Source organism: Microcebus murinus, chromosome 10 (genome assembly GCF_040939455.1).
Source record: "Microcebus murinus isolate Inina chromosome 10, M.murinus_Inina_mat1.0, whole genome shotgun sequence".
Classification (NCBI taxonomy): Eukaryota; Metazoa; Chordata; class Mammalia; order Primates; family Cheirogaleidae; genus Microcebus; species Microcebus murinus.
In genome coordinates this window covers 68,385,784-68,409,346 of record NC_134113.1, presented here as the reverse complement: position 1 = coordinate 68,409,346, position 23,563 = coordinate 68,385,784, and the positions used below count along the sequence as shown (strand labels likewise).

The 23,563-nt window shown below is 37.0% G+C and overlaps 1 protein-coding gene across 1 annotated transcript in view; it reads right to left on the bottom strand.

Annotated features, from left to right (window-relative positions):
* Positions 1-514: 514 nt before the first annotated feature.
* Positions 515-23,563, bottom strand: part of HMGA2 (high mobility group AT-hook 2) — a 116,221-nt gene continuing 93,172 nt past the window's right edge. Inside the window, exon 5 of the mRNA XM_012782401.3 lies at positions 515-1,844. Within this exon, the coding sequence (XP_012637855.2) occupies positions 1,776-1,844 (69 nt within the window). The 3' untranslated portion in view covers positions 515-1,775. The remainder of the gene's footprint in view (positions 1,845-23,563) is intronic.

Genomic DNA, 23,563 nt, shown 5'->3' with positions numbered 1-23,563 from the left:
CATAGGTAAATGTAGAACAACCTGCCATCCAGGGAAGAAAGTCCTGATTTGTAGTATTTGTCAAATTCTATGGTGAAAACACTCCCACCATAGTGGATTTCAAGCTACCTACTTCACATCACTGAACACAGAATTCAGAAGAGATGCTCAATTTGCTCACAAGGCCAGGCTCCCACACACCATGGAACAGGGTGCAGGCATATATATATACATATATGTGTATATATGTATACATACACATATATGTATATAATCTCTAGGTAATTCTGATATGTAGCCAAGGTTAAGAACCGCTGAATTAGATCACACATTTCTCAGTTGCAGTGACTTCTTTTTTGTTTGACTCATCTTCCCTACAACACCAAGATTAGGGAATGAATCAGTGTTAGCAAACCATGTAAATTGTTAATCTACATTTCACAGCCCATGGCGCCAAAGTGAACTCTGAAGTATCCTTTGACTCAAACACACAGAATTATCAATTTATTTTGTCTTAATTTTTCGCACTGATGAAGGATGAGAGGTTAAACGTTATCCTACTTAAAAAGTTAAGTTTCTGTTTATATTTTGTTTTGTTAAGTATTGCTTACAAACACTCAACACTGAGTATTTTTAGTGCACCCCTCCCACTCTTGACTTTTAAATATGGGAGCTGCAATGAGAATGATTTTTTTGGTGGTAATTCTCTTTTTATTCTACTTATAGTTCACGTGTAATTATCTGAATACACTTTCCTTGCATCCTAGGACATATCTTTAGAAGCTTCAATTCTTTTCCAAGAATTTTTAAAGAACAGTAGACATATAAGGTGGCCCAGTGGTCTTTCCCAGGCAAAGCAACATTGTCCTAAGACAACAGGATGCAAGGCAATTTTTAAAGATCTCTAGGGAAAAAGATTCTGTGGATATCTGAAATTATGTGAAAGATATTCTACAAGGACCTTGGTAACTCAGGACACCTGCTTAAAGACTGACATTAGCAGGTTCTTCGTGATACCACCTAGATCTCCTAAGTACATAAATCCAGAAGGGAAGAGAACAGCAAGACATTCTTGCACTTCAATAATGGCTCACATTCTTCACAATCATGATTGATTTATTCTTCAGTTTTGCTTTCTTCAAATTATGCTTCCTCAATAAATATGCTTTTTATGTTTCTATGTATAGATTGCAGTTGGATAAGGAACTGCAAGCATACAGAACAAGAGAAGTAAAGTTGGATCCTAATTTTGATGCGTCCAAAAACTTCAGAGACTGTGATTCAGTCATTCAAACAAGACCTGAGAGTTCATCAATCTGCACATTCGTACAATTTAACTTCCTACGTTCCCAGCCTCCGTTGGGGTATTTTGGGATCATCAAACATTATGAAATAATTCAGTGAACAGATATGTTCCCAGTCATGGATCATAAAATATTTTGCAACTAATAAATCTCATGTCAAGTCAAGGAAATATAGACAGTCAGGTGAAAAGGATAAAATCTAATGTTTAAGAATTGTTAAAACATACGATAAGATTAAATATTTGTTTTATATATGAAGCAATGAAATAAACTAGTTGTATTATTAAAAGTATTTATATTTTCTTTGTCCATTTAAGACCTTGAGTTTTTGGGTTTTTAATGACACAACCTTGGACTAGATATTCCTGACTTTGAAGGATACAACAAACTTCCAAGAATACTGTAATGCTGACATAATCAAAATTGGAAAAATACTAATTAAGAGTTTTATTGGGGGACTTTTTCACTATATATTTCACTTTACTTTTTATATTAATTGGGAAAAAAATCATAATGGCCGTTTCTTACCTGAGCAGGCTTCTTCTGAACGACTTGTTGTGGCTAAGGAAGAAAAAAAAAAAGAAATGTTATATTTTAAAAGGAAACATATCCTATGGAAACAATTAAGTATACATGTTTCAAACACAGACACTTGTCTACAAAGAAAAGAGGAATATTTAAAGTTCAAATAGTTTATCTAAGGTTAAAAGGTGTTTATTCATGATCTCGCTATCTTAAGGAAATACAACACAGGTTGTCTCCATTAAAATAATTCCCAATTAAATTCTGGCATACATACAAACTATATCAAAATAACCTTACTGTTTGATTCACTTTCTTTTTAGTCTGTGTATCACAAAATTGAGGAATGAAGATGTCTAATTCACTCATTTAAAGTATATAATTCAAAGGCTTGTAGTATATGCAGAGGGCTGTACAACCATCACCATAATCAAACTTAGAACATTTTCATTTTTTTTAACAGAAACCCTGTACCCATTAGTGGTCACTCCTCATTCCCCTACACCTCCCTAGCTGCCCTCCCACGCCACACTGACCACTAATCTACTTTCTGTTTCTGTATATTTGCCTATTCTGGACATTGCATGTAAATATAAATAAAATCATATTACATATATATATATACACACACACACACATATATGGAGAGAGAGAGAGAGAGAGAGAGAGAGAGACAGAGACAGAGAGAGAGAGAGAGAGAGAGAGAGTCTTTTATGTCTGGGTTCTTTTACTGGCCTAGTATTTTCTAGGGTCATCCTTATGGCAGCATCAGTAGTTCATTCCTTTGTATGGCCCAATAATATTTTATTGTATAGATATACCACATCTTACCTATCCATTCATTAGTTGATGGACATCTGGGTTGTTTCCACCTTTTGGCTATTATGACTAATGCTACTATGAACATTCATATACACATTTTAGTATGGACATGTTTTCATTTCTTATGGGCGTACACCTAGGAATGGAATGGCTGGGTCAAATGGCAATTCTTTGTTTCATTTTTTGTGGAGCTGCCAGACAGTTTTCCAAAGCAGCCCCACCAGCAATGTCTGAGAATTCCAATTTCCCCATGTGCGTGCCAACGTTTGTCACTGCCTGTCTTTTTGATTATAGACACCCAACTGGGTGTGAAGTTGAATGTCATCACTGTTCTGATTTGAGTTCCCCTGACTACTAAAAATGTTGAACATCTTTTCATGTGCTTATTGGCCATTTGTGTATCTTCTGTGGAGAAATGTTTACTGAAATCCTTTGCCCGTTTAAAAAATTTGCCTGTCTCTTCATAAATGAGTTGTAAGAGTTCTTCTAATGTTCTGGATACAAGTGTGTTCAGATACACAATTTGCAAATATTTTTTTCCATTCGGTAAGTTTGCTCACTTTCTTGATGGTATCATATGAAGAATATATTGTGTTATATCTATACTGACATATATTTCCTTGTATGTGTAGAGCAAAACTCTCCTATTTTGAGTGAAACATCTGAGGAAACTTTTTACTATCTGCCTAAATTAATTTTCCAATAAAATATTAGAAGATGTTTGCTATTCTTTGGTACTGTAAAAGGTGGATTTGAAGCCCAGGCTTTTTGATGGATTACTTCTAGTATTCACTCTCATGTCTTAATATAAGCCTGACTTACTCTGTCTACACATCCTTGAGATTTGTAAATACAACTGAGCCACTTTGATATGGATAGTGACATGCTTTCACAGTATAAATGAAAGAAAATAAAATTGCTACAGCTCTCCCAAATAATAGAAGTTGGGGTAGACTCACTAGCTCATGAGCACCTATTCATTTTCCTTCCTCTCAGAATTTCTGTGGGACTGCACTGTTTTTTACTGCTAGTATGTTGGAAATGTTAAATAAAAATCTCTACTGGAGCTTTTTTTTAGATGCAAAAGATAAAAATGAGATAAATGGCAAGATACTTTTGCTCCATGAAAAAAGCCATTCTTCCCTCTGACTTTAAATCACAGTAGAGATGACATCATCATCATCAAAGCCCACATTTTGACATGATGTTTTCTCCAGGTGGAATTGAACCAAGGATGATTAGGACTTCTTTCCCCTTAAGACTCAAAGAGCATGTGCTAACAGAGGATTCATTTCAAAAGGGTCATTTGTAAGAAGAGACCACATTTCTTCCTCCTCTTTTTTCCTGCCGATTACACCTGTACACATGTTTACTCCCAAACCGTTTCAAATCCACACACATTCTTGCAGGCTGACTGGTTCCTACTGCTCAGAAATCCCCCTCCTTTTTTGGCTGAAGATCCTGCATTCATGTGACTCCTGCACACTGCGGCTCAATGAAATCCTCTGAAAGGGCTGCCAGCTCACCCAATTTTCCATGAATTAGGTCCTGACACTTCAATGAGGGGAAAGACAATGTCTGAAACTCTGCCAGCCCTGGCTCCCAGCCTAGTTCGTGTCACGGAACTTCTACCAGCTACCCTTAGACACAGCACTTCATACTTTTCAGATCACCAAACAAACAGACCCTTGAATACTTCCAGTGCTGGTTGGGGTTAGGGCTGCTGGGATGTTTTCCCAGCCCCTGGCACCCAATGGCTCCAGACTGTGCCGAGAAAGTTTTTTTTTGTTGTTATTTTGTTTTGTTTTTATTTTTATGAATGGCTTTGGTAGAAAACGCAGACTGAAGCATAATACTACCGCCATTCATAAAAAGGGAAAGGAAGCAAACTGCTGTCTGGAAAGCTTTTTGGACACCAAACAAACTGCAAGTCTCTTATCTTCCTTGAGGCATCTCTTAGCTTAGAGCTAAGTGTGGATACCCAGAAACCAGTTGCTCCCCAGGGTTCATGGCATTAAAAGCATGATTAGTCACTACATTTTTATAAGAAGACCTGAATAATATCAGCCATGCATATTAATCTTCAGTGTTGTTAACAGCGTATTTTCATGCACGAGTAATAATAGTTTGCACAAGCATTTCCTATATAGTAGCAAAAATCCTTCATATTTTTAACATCTCCCCCTTGGTGATGGGGAGGGCCTAGGCCTTATTGTTTTCATTTTCTCATGGGAACACTAAGGCAAAGAGTATTGAAATAATCTCCCAAGATCATTTTCTAAAACTAAAACAACCTGAGTTTACTAATTCTCTTAATCCCCTGTATAATGCTCTGAAGAAACCTATTCTATTGCTTAAAAAAGAAAAAAAAGTCAAATCCAGATCCAATCCAGCAGTTGTACTTCCTGGCCTTGATTTTCACCTCCACATTCACCTTCCTCTTTGGGATCGCTCCACACCCAGCGAGGCTTGTGGCTTCCTCAGCAGGGCCCAGCTATGATTCTCTGAGGTAGCTGATGAAAAATGAACCCCATGGGACAAGAGTTAGGCCTGCAAGGTCCAGCTGCCCCACCTCACTTGGAGATTCTTCCTTCATTATCAATTGTGGAGGGTCTGAGCCAAGTTGCTTTTATAGGTGTGGATGCCACAGCTACTGCTCTATTGAACAGACAGCAAAACCTTTCGAATTGTTATGTAGACAATTCTGTTTCTTGTAAGTGTGCATACAGTGAGTCTTTATAGTTTAGGCACTCTGTCAACTTGGCAGGCAAACCTCTCAATGCACAAAGATTTTGAGTTCATTATGTTAAAAGACTATTACACCTTTGAAAAAGCTTGACATGAAAATTCCACCATTGCATTTAAACTTCTAAAATGCAGTGGGTGAAAGAGACCTTCCTCCTAGAACAAAACATCAATATCATCAACAACAGCATCAAAGGACTTTGAAAAACTGCTTTGAATTAATGTAATGTTAAAATAAAACTGTGAAGAGAACTGAGATATCCCATCAATCAAATGTGTCATGCAAAGATTAAGAAAGGCTCTCTGTAACCACATGGACCTTCAACATGTAGTTTTCTGCAGGTTAGTCCTTATAATGGACTAGTTCAGCCACGATTGAAAGTACAACGCTAAAGCAAATAAATATAATCATTAAAGTCCTTATAAATAGCTTAGGGTACAACATGTGAAAGTGCAGAGGCTAAAAAAAGGAAAGGACATATTTCTGGGTCTCAGATCGTATAGTAAACCAGCATTTCTCCAAATGGGAGAAAAAAAGTTACCAAATTCTCAAAGTCCACAGAGCATTTCAGTTTTTAAGATTTTGTAAGACACTTGTGTAGGAAATGGTCTGCCACAAACCACCTATCTACTAATATTTTAGAATAATTAAGGAGTTCCCCAGCCCTCCTGAGAATACAACCTATGGTTCCAGGAAGTCTAGGTATTTTAAAGCTGACACTTAGACAGCTAAGCCATCCCTTCTAGTAGATATTGAAAGAAAATCCTTGAACACTAAGGACCTAGACATTAGTAGTTCATTTTAGTACTAAACATTAAGAAAAAGAGGGGCTTGAATTAGGCTTACCAACTTAATCTTTTTTAAAAATGAGGTACAATATATAGTAAAGATGATCATTATGCAAATATCTTAAGTTGACCTTAGAAAAAAAGTAGCTCATCAGTTGGATCTCTGTGCACATGGGTCTTTGGGTTTAATGTAAGCAGCAGATTTTTAATCTAATAGATCCTCAGTTTCTTGCCAGCTGGTAGTAGGTAGTTTTGCCCAGTTTGTTTTAAAATGATATGCCCCACTGTTCAATTAATAGGTACTTCTGTTCCCTAGTATAATTTTTTATCAAGTAGATTGTTTTTCATTTTCATAGCATTATAGGATAAGACAGATCTACTATTTACTAAAAAAGAATTTTAAAACCCTAATTTTTGGGAGAAATTCTCAATAAGAGTTCCATTTTAGGCCGGGTGCGGTGGCTCACGCCTATAATCCTAACACTCTGAGATCGCTCAAGGTCAGGAGTTTGAAACCAGCCTGAGCAAAAGCAATACCCCCTCTCTACTAAAAATAGAAAGAAATTAATTGGCCAACTAAAATATATAGAAAAAGTTAGCTGGGTATGGTGGTGCATGCCTGTAGTCCCAGCTACTCGGGAGGCTGAGGCAGAAGGATCACTTGAGCCCAGGAGTTTGAGGTTGCTGTGAGCTAGGCCGACGCCATGGCACTCTAGCCCGGGCATCAGAGTGAGACTCTGTCTCAAAAAAAAAAAAAAAAGTTCCATTTTAGAGGCCTTTCATCCCTCACAAAATAACATCTCACAGGATAAGCTCAGTCATTTAAAATTTTAAGTTAAGTATAGTGTCAGATTAAAAATGACTTTGAAAAAAAATTAGTATTTCTAAACTTCCAAAAGAGTCCTTTATACTTGAGTCAGCTCACTGAAATGGTAGAGCTTCTGGTGCGTTTGTATCCACACAACTGCAACCGGCTGTATCTGCCTGAACCGCCTGGTTAATGTGTCCCTACCACGTGGACAAAATTTCAATAAATAAATAGACCTATTGCCCCAATTACGCCGACTGCTTTCTAGACCAAACTGATTGGTTATTTATAGCAAAAATGTCAAAAAATACTGAATAAGTAGACACAGCTCAGATTCCAGACAAATAATTGTCAAGTCTTTATGTAAACACTCCGCATGGCCGTGAGCCATCAAGGCCAGCGGCGGCTTCCGGCTGTGTGGTGTGCGCTGACGGGAGTTCCTTTTGACTTGTGGTTTGAACAATATCCTTCTTCACCCTTTGTCCCAAGTTGTTTAAAGGTTCAAAAGGTGACCATTCTCTCCGTTATGTAATAATTCACTAAAATTCACTTTCATTCGTGTGCTAAGAAATATGCTTTTCATCCTCTAAATGTGACAGTGCTGTCCAGACTGTATTTTCTTTGAATATGACATTAACCCGGCTGGAGGAGGACTACTATCATCAAGAATGAAAATTCCTTCCTGCCTTTCATGAAATGATATGATCAACACATTTGTTCATGGCCCTCTGGATTTACAGTCTTCGAACTTCAGTATTCTAGAATGTCAAGATTTGTGTTTGGGTCGCTTTAAAAAAAACGAACAGCATGCTCTTTAGAGGCTTTGAACTCCTTTTTTTTTTTTTTTTGACATAGGAACCTTCTCCTCTGCTTCAGATCTTAGGTGGAACCCTACATTAGGAAGCAGACACAGTGGTTCTTCTGCCTGCAGTGCCGATAGGAGGTTCTGAGACTCATGCATGTGGCCTCCATCCCAACCCATCCCTGCTCCCCCAGGATGTCCCTGAGGCCCCTCAATTCAACACCAGAGCTTAGGGGAAGTCAAGGAAATAAAATTCTGATCTCTAGATGCAAATCCTCCTGCAGACCTGTAGCACCAGGAAAGGTGGAGGCAGAGCATCTCCATAGCATTCACCCAGAGAGACTTATACCATTAGGTTGAACCATATGAAGTGGTCTGGCATCTAGAGATGGGATTTGCATAGCTAGCTATAGCTGAGTATTGCATTTTTGCGGATCAAAACCAGTCAAATATCAGCAATTCCCTATGGTTTAATCTAACAGGATCAAGGTAAGATCTCTTTAATTCAGATATATATATATATATATATATATATATATATATATATATTTGTGTGTGTGTGTGTGATGTGTCACTAAACTCTGTTAGCCAACAGACTCTGTGCACACAGACCCTGCACTTAATTTTCCTGCTTACTGCTCTCCAGCCTGGGTCCTAACCCTTCATTTATTTTGCCAAAGGCTGCCAGACTCTGTGATGAAAGGAGGGACTTGTTATACCAGGTGTGATATCCTAGTTTTCTGGCTTATGCTGCAGTTCTTGTTCCAGAGCACTGGGGCTGTCCTTGTGACTGTGAGGCTAAAGTCTCAGTACCCACTCCAGGTCCTTCTGAGCTCTTCACTGAAACTGGATGGCTGGAGTAGTTCGCAAATAACAATTCTCTGTGGCTGTCCAGGAAGCTCTAGAATGAAAACTCCAACTTCTAATTAAACTTAAAATGAATGGTCAACTCTCAGTTATTGATACCAATATATGGGAGTTGAGTTCAAGGTTTTCTATAATGACAAATAGTAAACAAACAAACAAACAAACAAACAAAAAAACCCCACAAAACTGATTTACCTAAGCAATGTATTTTGGTAATTAGATGGGAATATGGTACACCTGAAGTTCGAAGAATTTATTTCAGATCAAATGTTGGTGCAACAATGTGAGGATGATACTCAGCTATAGCTAGCTATGCAAATCACATCCCTAGATACCATGCTTCTTGAGTTGAAAGTTTTTTTGTTTTAGTGGCTTCCTCAACTGAGAATGACCCTGCCCCCTAGTGGTGGGAGGCCTTGGTAAAGAAGAGAAACCATCTACCATGAGTGATAATATTCTCTCCTCTTAGATAAGAGGGTTGGGTCATAACTCCCATTCTTTGTGCCTCCAGTGTGCACTTAGAGATGACTGTGCAACGTGTGTACACATGTAGCCACGGATGGTTACAATTTGATGGTAACATCTGGACCTTATGGTGCAAAGGAGATTTTGCAGTTCTCTTTACAAAGTCTCCTAAGAAGTGATAAATCCATGGGGGAGTTTTGGCAAAATCTCTGAAATTTCTGCTTGGTATTGGAGGAAAGCAGAGGTGTTATTTATTTTCTATTCTACTTGGCTTTACTCTTAGACTTTAATGCAAAAGGCAAAAGTAAGCATCATTTCAAAAGCATTTATTGGGTTATTACGGCAAAGTGCCCTCACTGCTGCTGGCCTCATTTTGTCTGCCCAAGGATGAGAACAGCCATGATCCACTCTAGTTAGTGTTGATTAATATCAGCCTGTGTGTGTATGGCAGTAAGCCATGACAGCTCTCGAAAGAGCAGACTGGGGGCCAATTCTTTGGCATTTTTGCCCTCCCCCTGGTGCCTTTGCAATGGAGGGAAAAGGTCAATGGGAAACTCTTTAAAAATCACAGCATCCCAATTAGTTTCAAAATCTATCCTTCTGAAATCTGACCTGACGAAGTTATCATCAAATGCTAATTGATCTTTGATAAACTATATGTCAGACAGTGACTGGGTACACCAAAAACAAGAAATATTTCAAGGTGCCCAGAATTTACTGGGGGAGACAAATGAAAAAATAGATATTGGAATACAATGGGCAATTTTAGATTAATTTTTTTTCCTACAACGTATTCTTAAGTGTTCTCAAATACAGAGAACAACAATTATAAGAAAGAAGAAAGAGATGACTACTTTCCTTATAATAAGGAAAATGAAAAACTAGAGATAAATTCATTGAAAAAAATATAAGAAGAAATGTGAAGATGATGTAGAAGAAAAGTAGCACTTCTTCCCTATCAGAAAGAAATACGGGTAGGAAAGCAAATTCATTGCTTTGGAAAGTTAAAGATTATAATTAAGCTTAAAAAACCAAAAGATGAAGTTATAAGGATAGTGTTGTCAAACCATGGTTAGTTTTAAGGTGATACTTTGGTGTGCTCCTGAATTATAGCAATTTAATAGGCATTTTTATTTTACAGAAGATGGTTGTGCTTTTGGGGAACATAAAGCAGTCTGAAATAAACAGTCACATATAGGTTGGGTAAAGGAATACATGGTCTATGAGTTGACTTTTCATCTCAATTTTTATGATTATCTAAGATTTTGGGGGAAAGATTCACCCTTAGGCAAAGAAGCAGAGTGAAAAATGCAAGATTAACATAGAAAAATAATTAATCTGTTTCAGTCCCATTTTCTTATCCTACAAGTTTTTTTAAAAAGAAATTCTATATTTTTCAAAGGCTCAGATTATTTATTGTATATGTATTTCTTTTTCTCTGTATATAACCATTCACAAAGCTAGGTCACTTTGCATATGCACACATGCTTAAGAGCACTAAAGGAAAATGAACATTTAAAACACTGCTGGGTTTTAACAAATCAAACTCATATACACAGACGCTGTAGCCTAAGTTCAAACTTTAGCTAATGTCAACTTTAGCCAGATAGAAAGATGAATGTTCAATATTAGATGAAAAGGAGATATCTGTGAAATAATGGCAACGAAATTAGTTGCTGTTAGAGATGACCAGTAATTAACATCCAAATTTGTTGTTCGTTCATACTCCAAATTTGTTGGTAATATACTTGAAAGTCCATTCAAGATTTAAATCTTCTTGACATCTGGCCTATTATCCAGAGAGTGGCTATATTAAACTGGGTCTGGACTTGAACTATAGGTACACAATTTTACACATAACATGCATATCTTCTCTTGTATACCTGCCCATATGCTTATAGAAATAATGTGATTTTAAAATAGTTCTTATTACTTTCATTTTGACTCAAGACTAAATCAATACTTTAGAAAATTTCTTCAGTTCTAAGAATATTTGTCTGGGTCTTAGACGAAAACATTTGAAAATAGTTTTACAAAATGATCTGACTATTAAGTATTTCCCAACAGCTCTAACAGTGACACATGGAAACTGAATTTAAAAAGCTGAATCATGATTTTAGGCATTTCCTTTCCTTAAGTAAAGAGTCAGTACATTTATTTGTAATCTCTTATGTTCTCAAGGACTACAAAGGGGTAGTTTATGGGTTGAGAGCTCTATGATACATAACTGAGTCATATCTCTCCCAGAATCCTAATTTAGCATTATTTCCTTGGCACCAGTTTAGGGCTGACTTTAGCAGTTGAATTGTTTTCCTTGGAAGAATCTTAATATTCAATCTGAGAAATGTTAACTATTCCTGAACACTAGCTCATATCCTTAAACTTTTTTAAACCGTAGTGGAAGTGAGTCCTCTTTCTTCTACATCCTTACATTTCCCTAGTGGCCCTAGCACCCTGGTCTTTCCAGGGGATACCTTCTTCCTGCACCTTCCCTCAAGGTTTTCTCTGGATTAATGCCCCTTCCTCAGAATCCATAAATTAAAATGTCTCCATGCCTTCTTTAGAAAACCAAATACTTTGCTCGGCTTGTCTCCCAAATCTACTCAATCTCAAACCCAAGTGGAGCTTTAGGCAACCGCTTCCATTACCTGACTCAGATCAATGTCTCTAAAGTTGGTGATTCTGAGATCGGTATTCTGTTTATTTAAAAACTATATATCTTTGCTTAGGATTGTTTAGAATGTTCCAGTAATGTCTCTCTGAACTCTTCTTCATGATCACGCCCACCAATTCCAATAGTAGAATTCCACTAATTCCAATTCAGCGTGAGATGGCATGACTCTTCATTTTGTATTTCTGTCAATCATAAGATAATGCAGAGATCCATAGTTTATAAAGTGATTTAGAGTGCACCGTCTGGTTTAACCCTGACAACAACCATCTGAAGAAACATTGCCATTCAGAGGCATGTAGGAAGAAGCTGAATCCTGAGGGCAGTCAATGACTTGCAAATGATAACATGGCCAGTGTATGACAAAGCTGTGACACCTGCCAGGTTGTACAGCTTCACAGCGCGTTTGCCCTTCCACTGAGCCACACTGCCCCAGGAAAGACCTGTGGGCAATCAGTGTATTCTGTGCTTTCTATTTTCGTATGAAAAAAATCAGTGTTCTAAACACCCATCCTCTTTTATCTGTAAAAATAGTACCTGTTTTAAAACACACAGTAAAAAAAATCTACTTTTCTAAAACAATGATTTCGCTGAGAAGAGAGATGACCAAATAAGGAGAAAAACTGCATTTAATGTAACAATTTAAAATATCTTAGTTCAAAAGACTGTTTCTAACATATTTAAAGGCCAAGTAAGCATTAGAAAACTATATAGTAACAGCTTTGCTCTGTAGAAAGTTTTCTCATCTAACAGTTTAAGATAGCTTAGAAATATAAATAACATCTTGTTTCTCACTAGATTTCTATGGAAGTAGAAATCCTATCTTACTATTCTTATTTATATCCCTATCTACCTATCTAGCTATGCTTTCCTTAATCCTTTTATTTCTATTATTCATTTAGAAAACTATGGAAAAAAATTCAAGTAAGGTTGTGAAGGCTAAAATATCTGTGATAAATATATAAAAATATCTATAAAAATATAAAAATAACATATAAAATATACTGTTTTTACACAATTTAAATAATATCTAGAAATATATAAAAATAAATTATTTTTGTTTTTCTTCCCTTCTTGCTTATCACTTGCTCTAATATTTGATTGTGTTGCAAACATTGCTATAAATTTTGTGGTATCTACGACATAGGGAATATATGGACACATTTCCTGTATCTATGCAGTTTACAATCTCATGTACCATATGTTATTGTTTGTGATCAAAATGCGAGGAAGAATGAAGATGTTTGTTCCCCATACAGAAGCCACACAGGTCCTTCCCATACGGGCCCACCCCCTTCTCCCTGTGGCTTTCTACTCAAGAAATCCGCACGTCTCCTGCCTTTAATCCCTTGTGCAGCATGGTCTCTGCGTTTACTGGATGGTGCCTTTGTGCGTGTGTTCCTTTCTTTGGAATGTTACCACCCATGGCACTTATTTTTCACCTATGATATATGTAAATACATGTTGCCATACAGAGGGAGCCATTTAAAACACTCCATTTAAAGCCTGCATATAGGTGTGTTTATAATACTTATATATATATTTACATGTGTACAATACATACATATATATATACATATATACATATATGTATATGTATTATTTATGTTAAGGCACAATTACTGGTCAAAGCTACCGACACACCACTTCGTGCTCCAAACTCAGATAGGCTGTGTTCACAAACCCTGAGGTAGACCATGCCCCCAGTGGAAAATTTCAGGGAGATTCTCCCCAAACAGGGCTACTGCCCACCCACCTCACTCAGTCCCTAACACACTTCCTTGTCTTCTGCATGGAGTAAATATTCAAAAAAATTTTCAACTAATTTCTAAGCCCTCTCATTGCCTGGAAGAAGTCCCTCCTCCTCTTCTAGCTCTTTTTCCTCAACTGGTATGTCATACCTTTCATACCTCACATAAAAGGGTGTTTGTTAGAAATGCAGATTCCTGGACTCCACTCCTAGATTCAGGAGGGGCCCCGCGTGACCTGCTTTAAAAAATAAGCAAGAAAGATTGTCATGGGAAAACAATGCTTATACAACTACAATTCTTCCCTCCAACAAGGCAGTAGTTGACATGCGAGAGCTACTTTTTCAGAGATCCCAAAGTGGGGAGAAGATGATGAGTATATTTTTAAAATACGACAAGACATTAAATATGATTTTATCTCCCTATATTTCCTGTAGATCAGTGTATGAAAGGACTAGTAATGGAAATGAAACCAACTTAGAAGAATGTAAATAGTGAATTCTGATGAGTCTCAGGTAGTCCACTCAAGAACAGTCCTCTTGTATGCTTTTGGGTATAATGGGGAACCCCAACTCCAGCAGACGTGATAAGGATATTATTATTTATCTAACATAACATAAAGGCTGAAGACAGTGCACCTCCAAAGTTGGTAAATTCAGTGGGTCAAGAACTGTTGGAGCTTCAGATTCTATCTTTCTGCTCTACCATCTGGGATTTATTCTCCGTCTGTCTTCCTCAGAGTCACAAAATGGATATGGCCACTTGTGGCGGCACTTCCAGAAATGTCCACGTCCAGCAGAAGGAGAGACAGTCTCTTCCCATGGCCCCAGAAGATTTGAATGGGACCCCTATGACCAGCTTGGACAAACCAGATTTACCTGTGGGCCACAGAAAGAGTCACTTCCTGTGAACAAAGGAAGATAGAGGATGGATATAGAGTAGTAACCAGTCTGGCTTTGCACATTTTCCTATTCTCTGTGCTGGTTTGTCTTTGAGGGCTGGTGAAAAGGTCCTCTTGACTCTGAAATCAGCCGCACAAGATTTTTCTTTGCATTGTTTGTCCACGGCTAGAACATAAAGTGTTTGCTTCTGTCGAGCTATTTCTGAGGAGGTAAAAGAACAGCCCTCTTTGTAGAATGTACATGTTTCAGTTTTACAGTTATTATGGTGATGGTGTCAGTGGTTTTTGCTTTCCTGGTCTGTTTGGAATTTTCCTCTGGTAAATCCAGATTTGTGGACCAAAGGGTGTAGCTGTTCCTGACAGCTAGTTAATGAGTGTGCCATGCTGCCTAAAAACCAGCTGTAACTCATTGGTCATGTCCAAAAGGAATTCCAGAGATGGGTAGTAAATAACTAACATGAGCTTCTGCCCACATTCTGGAAGCCGACTGTCTACTGACTTTTAATGGGAGTCAACCGGAGTTCTGCTTGGCTAAACTGAAGAAGAGCAGAACCTGAGGGCGTGCTTGGGGCCGTCTGGTGCCCAGTCATAACTATTCCCTTTGTTTCATGCCGCTCTTCCGGCTCCCTGTCAGTTCAGCAGGGGAGTAGCCCACTCTAGGAACAAGTTGTCTATTGAAACGAGATGCTTGTCTCTCTGCAGATGCAGGGGTATTCAAGTCCTTGGCTCTAGATAATACACGGTTTGGTATGTCTAGGCTTATTGCCAGATGTGCAGGTATCTCTGATCTTGGCAGAGACTGTTGGTGGTGGTAGCTTTTTTTTTTTTTTTTAATTTTTAATTTTTTAAATAAAGGAAGGATGTTTGTAAGGTGCTATCTTTCATTGTAGTTGGTGTTTTCAGGATCTGGAGGTTACTTTGCAGTCTTACAGAGGCAGCTTTTTTGTCTAGGGAAAAAGTATCCCCCCCGCCCCGCCCGGAACTCAATGGGCTTTGTAAAGTTTAGGAGTTAACATCTTGGTACCTCAAGAGTTCCAGTCCCTTCACATACAGAAAAGGAAGTTAAAGATTTTGGGGCCAGAAAGACCTCTGAGATCAGGTATGGGCCTAGCTATGCACAAGCTGTATGACCTGGTAGCAATTTAAACCTAAATTTCCTAATTTGCACAATGTGGATACCTCACTGGGTGTTTGGGGTGATTAAATATGATGAATGCCACTAAAGTACATAGCACAGTTGCTGGCTGTAGGAACTCAATAAACATTATTTAATAGCACCAGGGAGGGTGGTGGTAGTGGCAGTAGCAGGAAGAGTAGCAGCAGTTGTGGTGCAATCCTCATTGTTTATGATTTACAGTGTTCACATCAAAGAATGTGGTATTATTCTAGTGAATGACTAAAGAACTCTGCATTATAAATTTAAAATCCCTACTTTCTGATTTACCAATTTGTCATTTAAGTCTTGCCATTTCTGTGGCCTTCAAGATTCCGGTTTCAGCTGCACGGGAATACGCATGGCAACCAGCACAGAATTTTTTATGTGCTTTGTTCACCTAACTTGCACAGGACAATGGCAATTTCCTTTGTATTGTGTGATGCAGAGTTCATAGGCGTACATTTCACAAAGATGTTATCTAGACTGATTTCCTTCATTCAGCTCTAGCCTGGCTATTTAAAGCACTTGATTTGTGGATAGGGATATCCTCCCCCTACATTCTTGCAGGGCCAAAAAAAAAAAAAAAAAATGAATGGAACAAAAGATTTACAGAGAGAGCAAAGAACACACGCATTCATAATATTAACAAGGAACCATTACTTAATAGTAAAAGGAAAACAGCTTAATAATAGTGGCTTGCAAACTACATCTGACCCACAGATTCCATTTGTGAATGGATCCAGCCATGTGAACATTAAAGCTATATGTATTAGGCATGTATGAGAATTCCCTGTAGCTTTTTTTCATAATATTACTGTAACATGATGCTGCATCAAGAATGCAGTGCCTTAAGCACTTAACTGCTACCCTGTAAGACTTTACAGCTTAAAGTACTTCCCTTGTTCTCCTATCTTCAAAACACCCTGGGCTGCTGGGAAAGAGAGCCAGGCTTTAAAATGCACTATTGTCAGGGATTTCTTTTGAAAGGAACCTATATTTTATTAAATTTAATTAATGACTACCAATTACCTTGCAGGCTTTAAAAGGAAAAAAAGCTTTTTTTTTTTAAATCACCACGCTCTAAAAGTTACTTTCAGCAAGTTACAAAATTAGAATTTCAGTAAAGGCGAACTTATTCTTGTTCAAAGTTATGTGTTGCTCACAAACTACCTTTAGTATACAGGCTGTTAAAAGAGTCAAGGGATCCACTTTTCTTTAAGATAACAACAGTAAATTTCCACACTATGATGTCTGCATGTGTGTCACACAGAGACAGAAAACAAACCAAACCCAAATTCAAACAGATGCTCTTAGACTATAATGAGCATGCATAACACATGCAATTATGCAGATATTTGTCAAAGAGATTTCATTTACTCAACAAATTTTCAAGTAGCTACTTTGTGCTTAGATGACTAACAGATTATTCCCCGACAACTGCTAAGCAGGCATCTAATAGATTACATTCAACTATAAGTTTACTGTTTGACAACACTTACAATGGTTCTAATAATTGATAACATTCCCTGTATACATATAACCTTAAAGTTAAGCTAATTTTCCATCCTATAGTTTTAATACCAAATAGAATACAGAGCTAATATGGAAGAGCTTGAATACGTGAACAATCTAATTTTCATGATGTTTCCCCAACAGACTCAACCAACACAGTGTGTTTAGCATGCAAAGCCATGCACACTCTGTAAGTTCCCTTCTACTGGGAGGCCATAAAGCCAGTGGTAGAAGAACCAGGGAAAGGAGAGTCAGTGGTTGCTATTTAATTCAGAAACCGTCACTGCTGGAACCATCACTGCTGCAACTTGCTATTCTGTATTTTCTGCTCTGACTGCTGGCAAAAGGAACCACGCCTTCCTTCTCTAAGATCCCTCCAATCCTGCAGGGTAACATCTGTTTGGGTGTCATAGATGTGGCCAAATCCAAGTCTCCTAACACTTTTATGGATACTCACTTCTCATTCTAGGACCTCAGAACGAAGATGAGGAACATCAACAGCCAACAGCATGAAGAATGCCAGCTCAGTTCTTCACCCTATATGTAGATCACTTTCAACTTAAGACCTTTCATTTATGTGAACAAAGGCAAGCACCAGAATAAAAGCTCCTAAGTTCTACTCATCATCATTAAGAGATGACATATGTAGGTGTTCCAATGGTTTTTACAGAGAAAACAGAGGCAAGACGAACCACGATTTGGCAGAAAACAGACACAAAGGCCAAGGCTCTCATGAAGACAAATTTTGCATTCTTCAATTTAGCCACAACACATTAGATAAAAAAAAAAAAAAAAAAAAAAAAATCATCAAAATAAAAATGTAAATGCACAGTGGGCTGAGGTATAAAAAGAACCATTCTATAGCATGAATCCCAGTATTCTCCTAATGAAAAGCAATGTTATTGTTAATGTTAATGTTATTAAAGATGTTAATAACATCTTTAGATGTTAATGTTATTAAAGAATGTGGTCACTGCTATACAATTAGAAAAAGTGAGCACAGGCAAATGTCATTGGATTTATTGAAACCATAAAACTGGTTCCACTCACCTTGTATTTGATCAATAGTTAGAAAGTGCCACTGTTAAAAATCCATATAAATTCTCGATTACTCAAACTATGTGGAATAGTATCTCACAAGGTACCCATTTAAATATGAATGCAAGCACTTAGATCATATGCTCTCTATGTGTCTCTTTTTAAGAAGACTTGAGAATTCCCTGTTCTCTGAAGGCTACCACCCAGTGAATACACAAAAAAATGCAGACATTTTCTGAGGAATTCCAACAGTTAATGGATCCTTACATCCCAAAAGACAGACAATGCTATAGCAAACTGAGGCAGAAAAAGAGGTAAAATGTGGTTAAAACAGGAGTTGATAAAAGAGTTTTGTGGCTTTTTCTGAGAACTTGTATCTGGGCATACTCCATCCTAAAACAGTTTTGCATTACTGATAAAATGGGTCTATGTTGGCATTGCTTTTTGTGCTCTATTCTGGTGCCAGTGAATCATGTCTCCATGGGTTTAAGCAAATTAAGAACAGGTTAACCCTTCTAACAAATGGAAAACAAAAATTTAGTCATTAGAAAAAAAAAAATCCTTACTTTTTGCTTGTTGCTTATAGAGCACAAGCCAATGTTTCAAAAGATAAAAACATTTTTGATGGGTAGCTCCTAGCATCTTTTGTATTTATTCTTTCAGCCAACAGTAATTTCAGAACAATAGGCATACCTATGCGTAGCTACTGAGGAAGCAGGGTGTAGTTTTGTGACTATCTTTATAATCTTTTTTGTCCTTTAGCATTAATTACCTCTGATTCACTGTATGGATCATTCAGTACATGAAATGTTATCACAAAATGGATTTCATGAGAAATTCAATCTATTTTGCAGACTTTATAGAGATTGTTTAGACAGAATAAACTAAAAGGGTAATTGCGGTATCACTTATGATTAAAGGGCAAATATTCAGGACACTTACAAAGAAAACTTCTAGCCTAGTTTTGTGTCTGCTCAGGTGTAGGTAATCTTCAGTACAATAATCAAAACAAACTTTCAAGGAGCTCTGCAAAGATCTTTCCTGTATATCACCATGTTTATGAGGCACTGGCACTTCCCCAAGTCACCCTCACAGCTAGTAACGGATGAGGCAAACATTCAAACCTGTGCACCGTCTACCTCCAGAGGCCATGTTTTCCCTTCACATCACGCTGGATCGGGGTGTAATGATCATAAAGAATTTGTGGGTCACTCCTCAAATATCCTAGCCCAACTTCTCAGAGTGACAAGAAATGCACCTTTCACAGCCCAAGAATAAACTTAGTTCACATGGGACAGCAGTGAGTGAGAAAACCAACAAGCTGGGGTCTGTGGTGTGTGCTTAGGATGCCCAAATCACTAATGTTTTCAATAGCAGTGGCAAGGAAAAGTTCATTGCCTGTAGCTGTTACGATAATAGATTTTTAGAAAGTGAGGAAACCCTTTTGAAAGATGGCTGCTTTGGGTTTTGACTTGCACATGAATTTTGCAGACAGCCTTGTCACAATGCCCAGAGAGTCCTACAGCTGCACAGGTTTCCTCCAATCTCATGAGAAAGTGGTCAGTGATCAAAAAAACCATTCTTGTATCTGGAGTACTTTCCAAGGAGGGACAGGGGCTCACTGCCTGGTGGTGAACACAATGACCTCTACATTCCACACTATTTACAACCATATAGCTCTATGATAGTCACAGCATTGCAGCTGGTCCTACACCCATAACAAAATTTGCTGAATTGAATCTGTCCTTTTAACTATCCATTGAGCAATTGTTTACTCATGCATTTCTTCAACATACATTCATGGAGTGCCTTCTATATACCAAGGACCAGGGTGGACACATAAGTTCCTGACGTTTACTCAGCACTCAAGAAATAAGGAAGGAAGAAAGGAAGAAAAAATATGATTTTTGCCACTTGACAAAGTCTAGTGATGCTTATATGACAATATCAAGAAACATAAAATTTCATTCAGTGCATTCATAAAATGTAGTTCAAGAAACACGTATCATGTCTATTAGCCAGATTTTCATATACAACAAATAGTAACAAAATTTAAACTTAAATTTGAAGACATTAACTCAACTATCTGGAAAATGGATATTCTCTGAGAGTCCAAGGTTAGATGAGCTTTTACAGTACCAGGTCTTAACTTTAGCTTTCACTTCCCTTTCCCTCTGGGAAGAAAAGGAGCCATGACAATGACCGTGGCTCTTAAGGGAAATATAACTATCTTATTTTATACTTCACAGGATGAAATGCAGATTTCTTGTGCTCAAACACCTGGGCCTTCGAGTCAAATTTATACTACAAAACAATTAAAGAATAATGGTAACTAAACTATCCAAGTTTAAATAGTTTATCCAAGTTTAAATAGTTTAAACTATTAAACAAACCTCCATTTCCTGGGTTTATTTTAGTCCTCCATTGACTGTTGTTTTGGCCCCTAAGAACTAATAGGTCCACAAACTCAGAATTTTTAGAGGAAAAAAAGGATACAGATGCCAAATCAGCAATTTGTATGCTAAAAATACTGTGGACATTTGGACACATCTGGATATATCCCCACATGCACACACACACACATCTATAAACTTAGTTAGCTCCTGGGTTCCATTCTTGTTGTCCTTGATAAGTAGAACAGTTATAAGCATATAAAGGATATTTATAGGAGTGAAAATCTCTTAAGTCTTTCAACATTTGATTGCTTTACGTCGTTGTGAGATGATGGTCTTGGGAGGGAGTAAAGAAGGAAATTCCAAAATGTGAATGGTATTTAAACCTCTTAAATTTTTTTTTCTTCAAAGGAAGAGAAAAAGAATAAAATTACATTTTCCTTATTCAACAAGATGGCATGCAGAAGGGCTGTGGGCACAAAAATAACTAAAAAGAATATAAAGACCCAGTGACTTGAGTCCCTTTCATAAAATAAGTGGGTTTTAAAAAAAATCCAGTAACCATAAAACAACCTTTTCTTTGATGCTGAACAAAAAACAACCTTGAAATTTAGTGCTGCTGAGCAAATGAATGAAAAATACAGATGTCTTTACCTTCAGCTCAACTCAGACTTGCCATCTGAACAGCCCCATGCTTAACTCTTTGTATGACTAATCGTATCAAAGCATTTAGTTAATAGCAAAGGTTTAAAGTGAAACTTAAAAATATTTTTTCCTTCATTTATTTTTTACTGTTTTAATGAGTAAGAAAATTCAGCTGTGCCATATCTCTTTTCTTGTCCTCCCTGAATTACAAAACTTAAAATAATACATAAAATACACATGTCTTTTCCTGGTGTGGTACTCCTGTCTAATTTTTTAAAATTGAGATATTGATTGTTTTATTTAAAATGTAGGACCTTGATGCTATTTTAATTTTCCAAAGTCAGCTCATAATACCAATTTTCCCAAAGGTCAAAAACAATATATTAAGGAAATACCACCTGCTACTTAGAGCTTGCACAGGAAATTTGCATTTCCACTTTGTAATGTATTATTTGGGAGGAGGAAATGACAGCCTGCTTCATTATCCCAAGGCACAGAATCCCAATAGCTGCAAAGCAGCAGATGAAAAGAAAAAAGGCCAGTGTCCATTTCCCCACCGAATTTCATAGAAATTAAAAATTTAGTAGAAGAAGCCAAAAAGCATGTGTTGAAAGATACCAGGCTCACCCCCAACTCTCTTCTCTGTTCCCATTACAGCCAGGCTTGCTTGCCAGCCCACTTGAGTTGGGCTTGTTCCACAGAGAGGCAGGTATGGGCCTTGGACACATTTTTCAATCTTTTATAAATAGTCTCCAAAGGATTAAGGTGATGGTCATGGCCGTACCCTTTAACCTGCCTCAAAGAGTGAGGGGGAGCACATGCAGACTGCCTGTTCAAAGTTCAACACACCCTTTCTACAGTTTTATTTACAAACCAAACAAGGTTGAAGATAGATTACTTCCTACTGTCTAACTCACAGGAAAGAAGCATTTTGTTCAGATATAGTATATACACTGAGAAACAAAGGAGTCGCTGAAAGCATCTCCTCTTGTAAGCATTCAACTATATTGGGTTTACAATATATTTTATTCTGAAATAGTCAGCTTCTCTTGAGTCTATCATATCTCTCCTCTTTCCTCTCATTCTCTTTCATCTTTCATGGTTTCCCTCTCTCTCATTCTACAGTTCTTACTACTGTGTAAGAACAACCTGCCACAGGTCTCATACTTAATGTGTTTGGATAGTTAAAGCCACCTATGTCTTGACTCATGAGAAAAATTCACTCAATACATTGATCAGTGATTTTATCTGGGTGAGGGCAAACAACCAGTTTAACCAATTGTTTTTCCTCAGTGACTTGACTGAATATCCTCTTTAAAGTAAAAAAATATTTTCAATTGAATATAATTTAAAATTGAGCACAAATGGCCACTCATTATAGTACTTGACTGTAAAGTATCTGATGTACTTGAAGAATTGGTGTAAGATTTATTTTGTTAATATCTACCTGTGTAAATTGGTTACTTAAATATGCATCTTTTTAGAAAGATCAAGTTGATAAAAGTTTTTCTTCAAATTTTTAAATCAAGGGACTCTTAAAAATCAGAAATGTCTTCCTTTCATCTTCAAAGAGGAATATTATTTAAATTCAAATGATTTAAATTTTGTAGTCATGATGCACTATGAGCAAGCAAAATAAAACACTACTTTAAAAATAAAATATATTAAGGAAGCAACTCTGAAAGACAGAGGATGGAAAACATAAGAAAGTTTTCCTATAGAGAGAAATGGTTTAACAAACTTTGGCCAAAGAACAATCCCAGTATTTACCTAGGAAGAAGCTTTGAGAACAGAGAAATGTAGAACTTGTCTGCACAGTATCCAAATATCTGTAAAAAAAACTTCACCAATTACCTGAATATTTTGGTTCAGTCTGCTGTGCATAGACCAATTCTAAAATGGTAAAAAGTTTAGAAAAATGGAAATCCCAAAGTAAATAATAAAGAATTGGACTTTTTAGCTTGAAGAAGGTCAGAATGCTGGTGACTTGAGAGCTGTCTTAGAGATATATATACTTATGCATTCTTTATACGCGTGCAATCTTTATATAGATATAAATACAGTCGTGCACCACATGATAATGTTTCGGTCAACAATAGACTGCATATATGACAGTGGTCCCAAAAAATTATAATGGAGTTGAAAAATTCCTATCACCTAGTGTATCTTCATGATCCTGACCCCATGCAGGCCTAGGCTAATGTGTATATTTGCTTATTAGTTTTTAACAAAAAAGTTTAAAAAGTAAAACATAATAATAAAAAGTTTTAAAAACAGAAAAAAGCTTATAAAGATATAAAGAAAATATTTTCGTACAGCTATACACTGTTTGCTTTAAGCTAAGTCTTATTACAAAAGAGTCAAAAAGCTAAAAAAAATTACAAGTTTATAAAGTA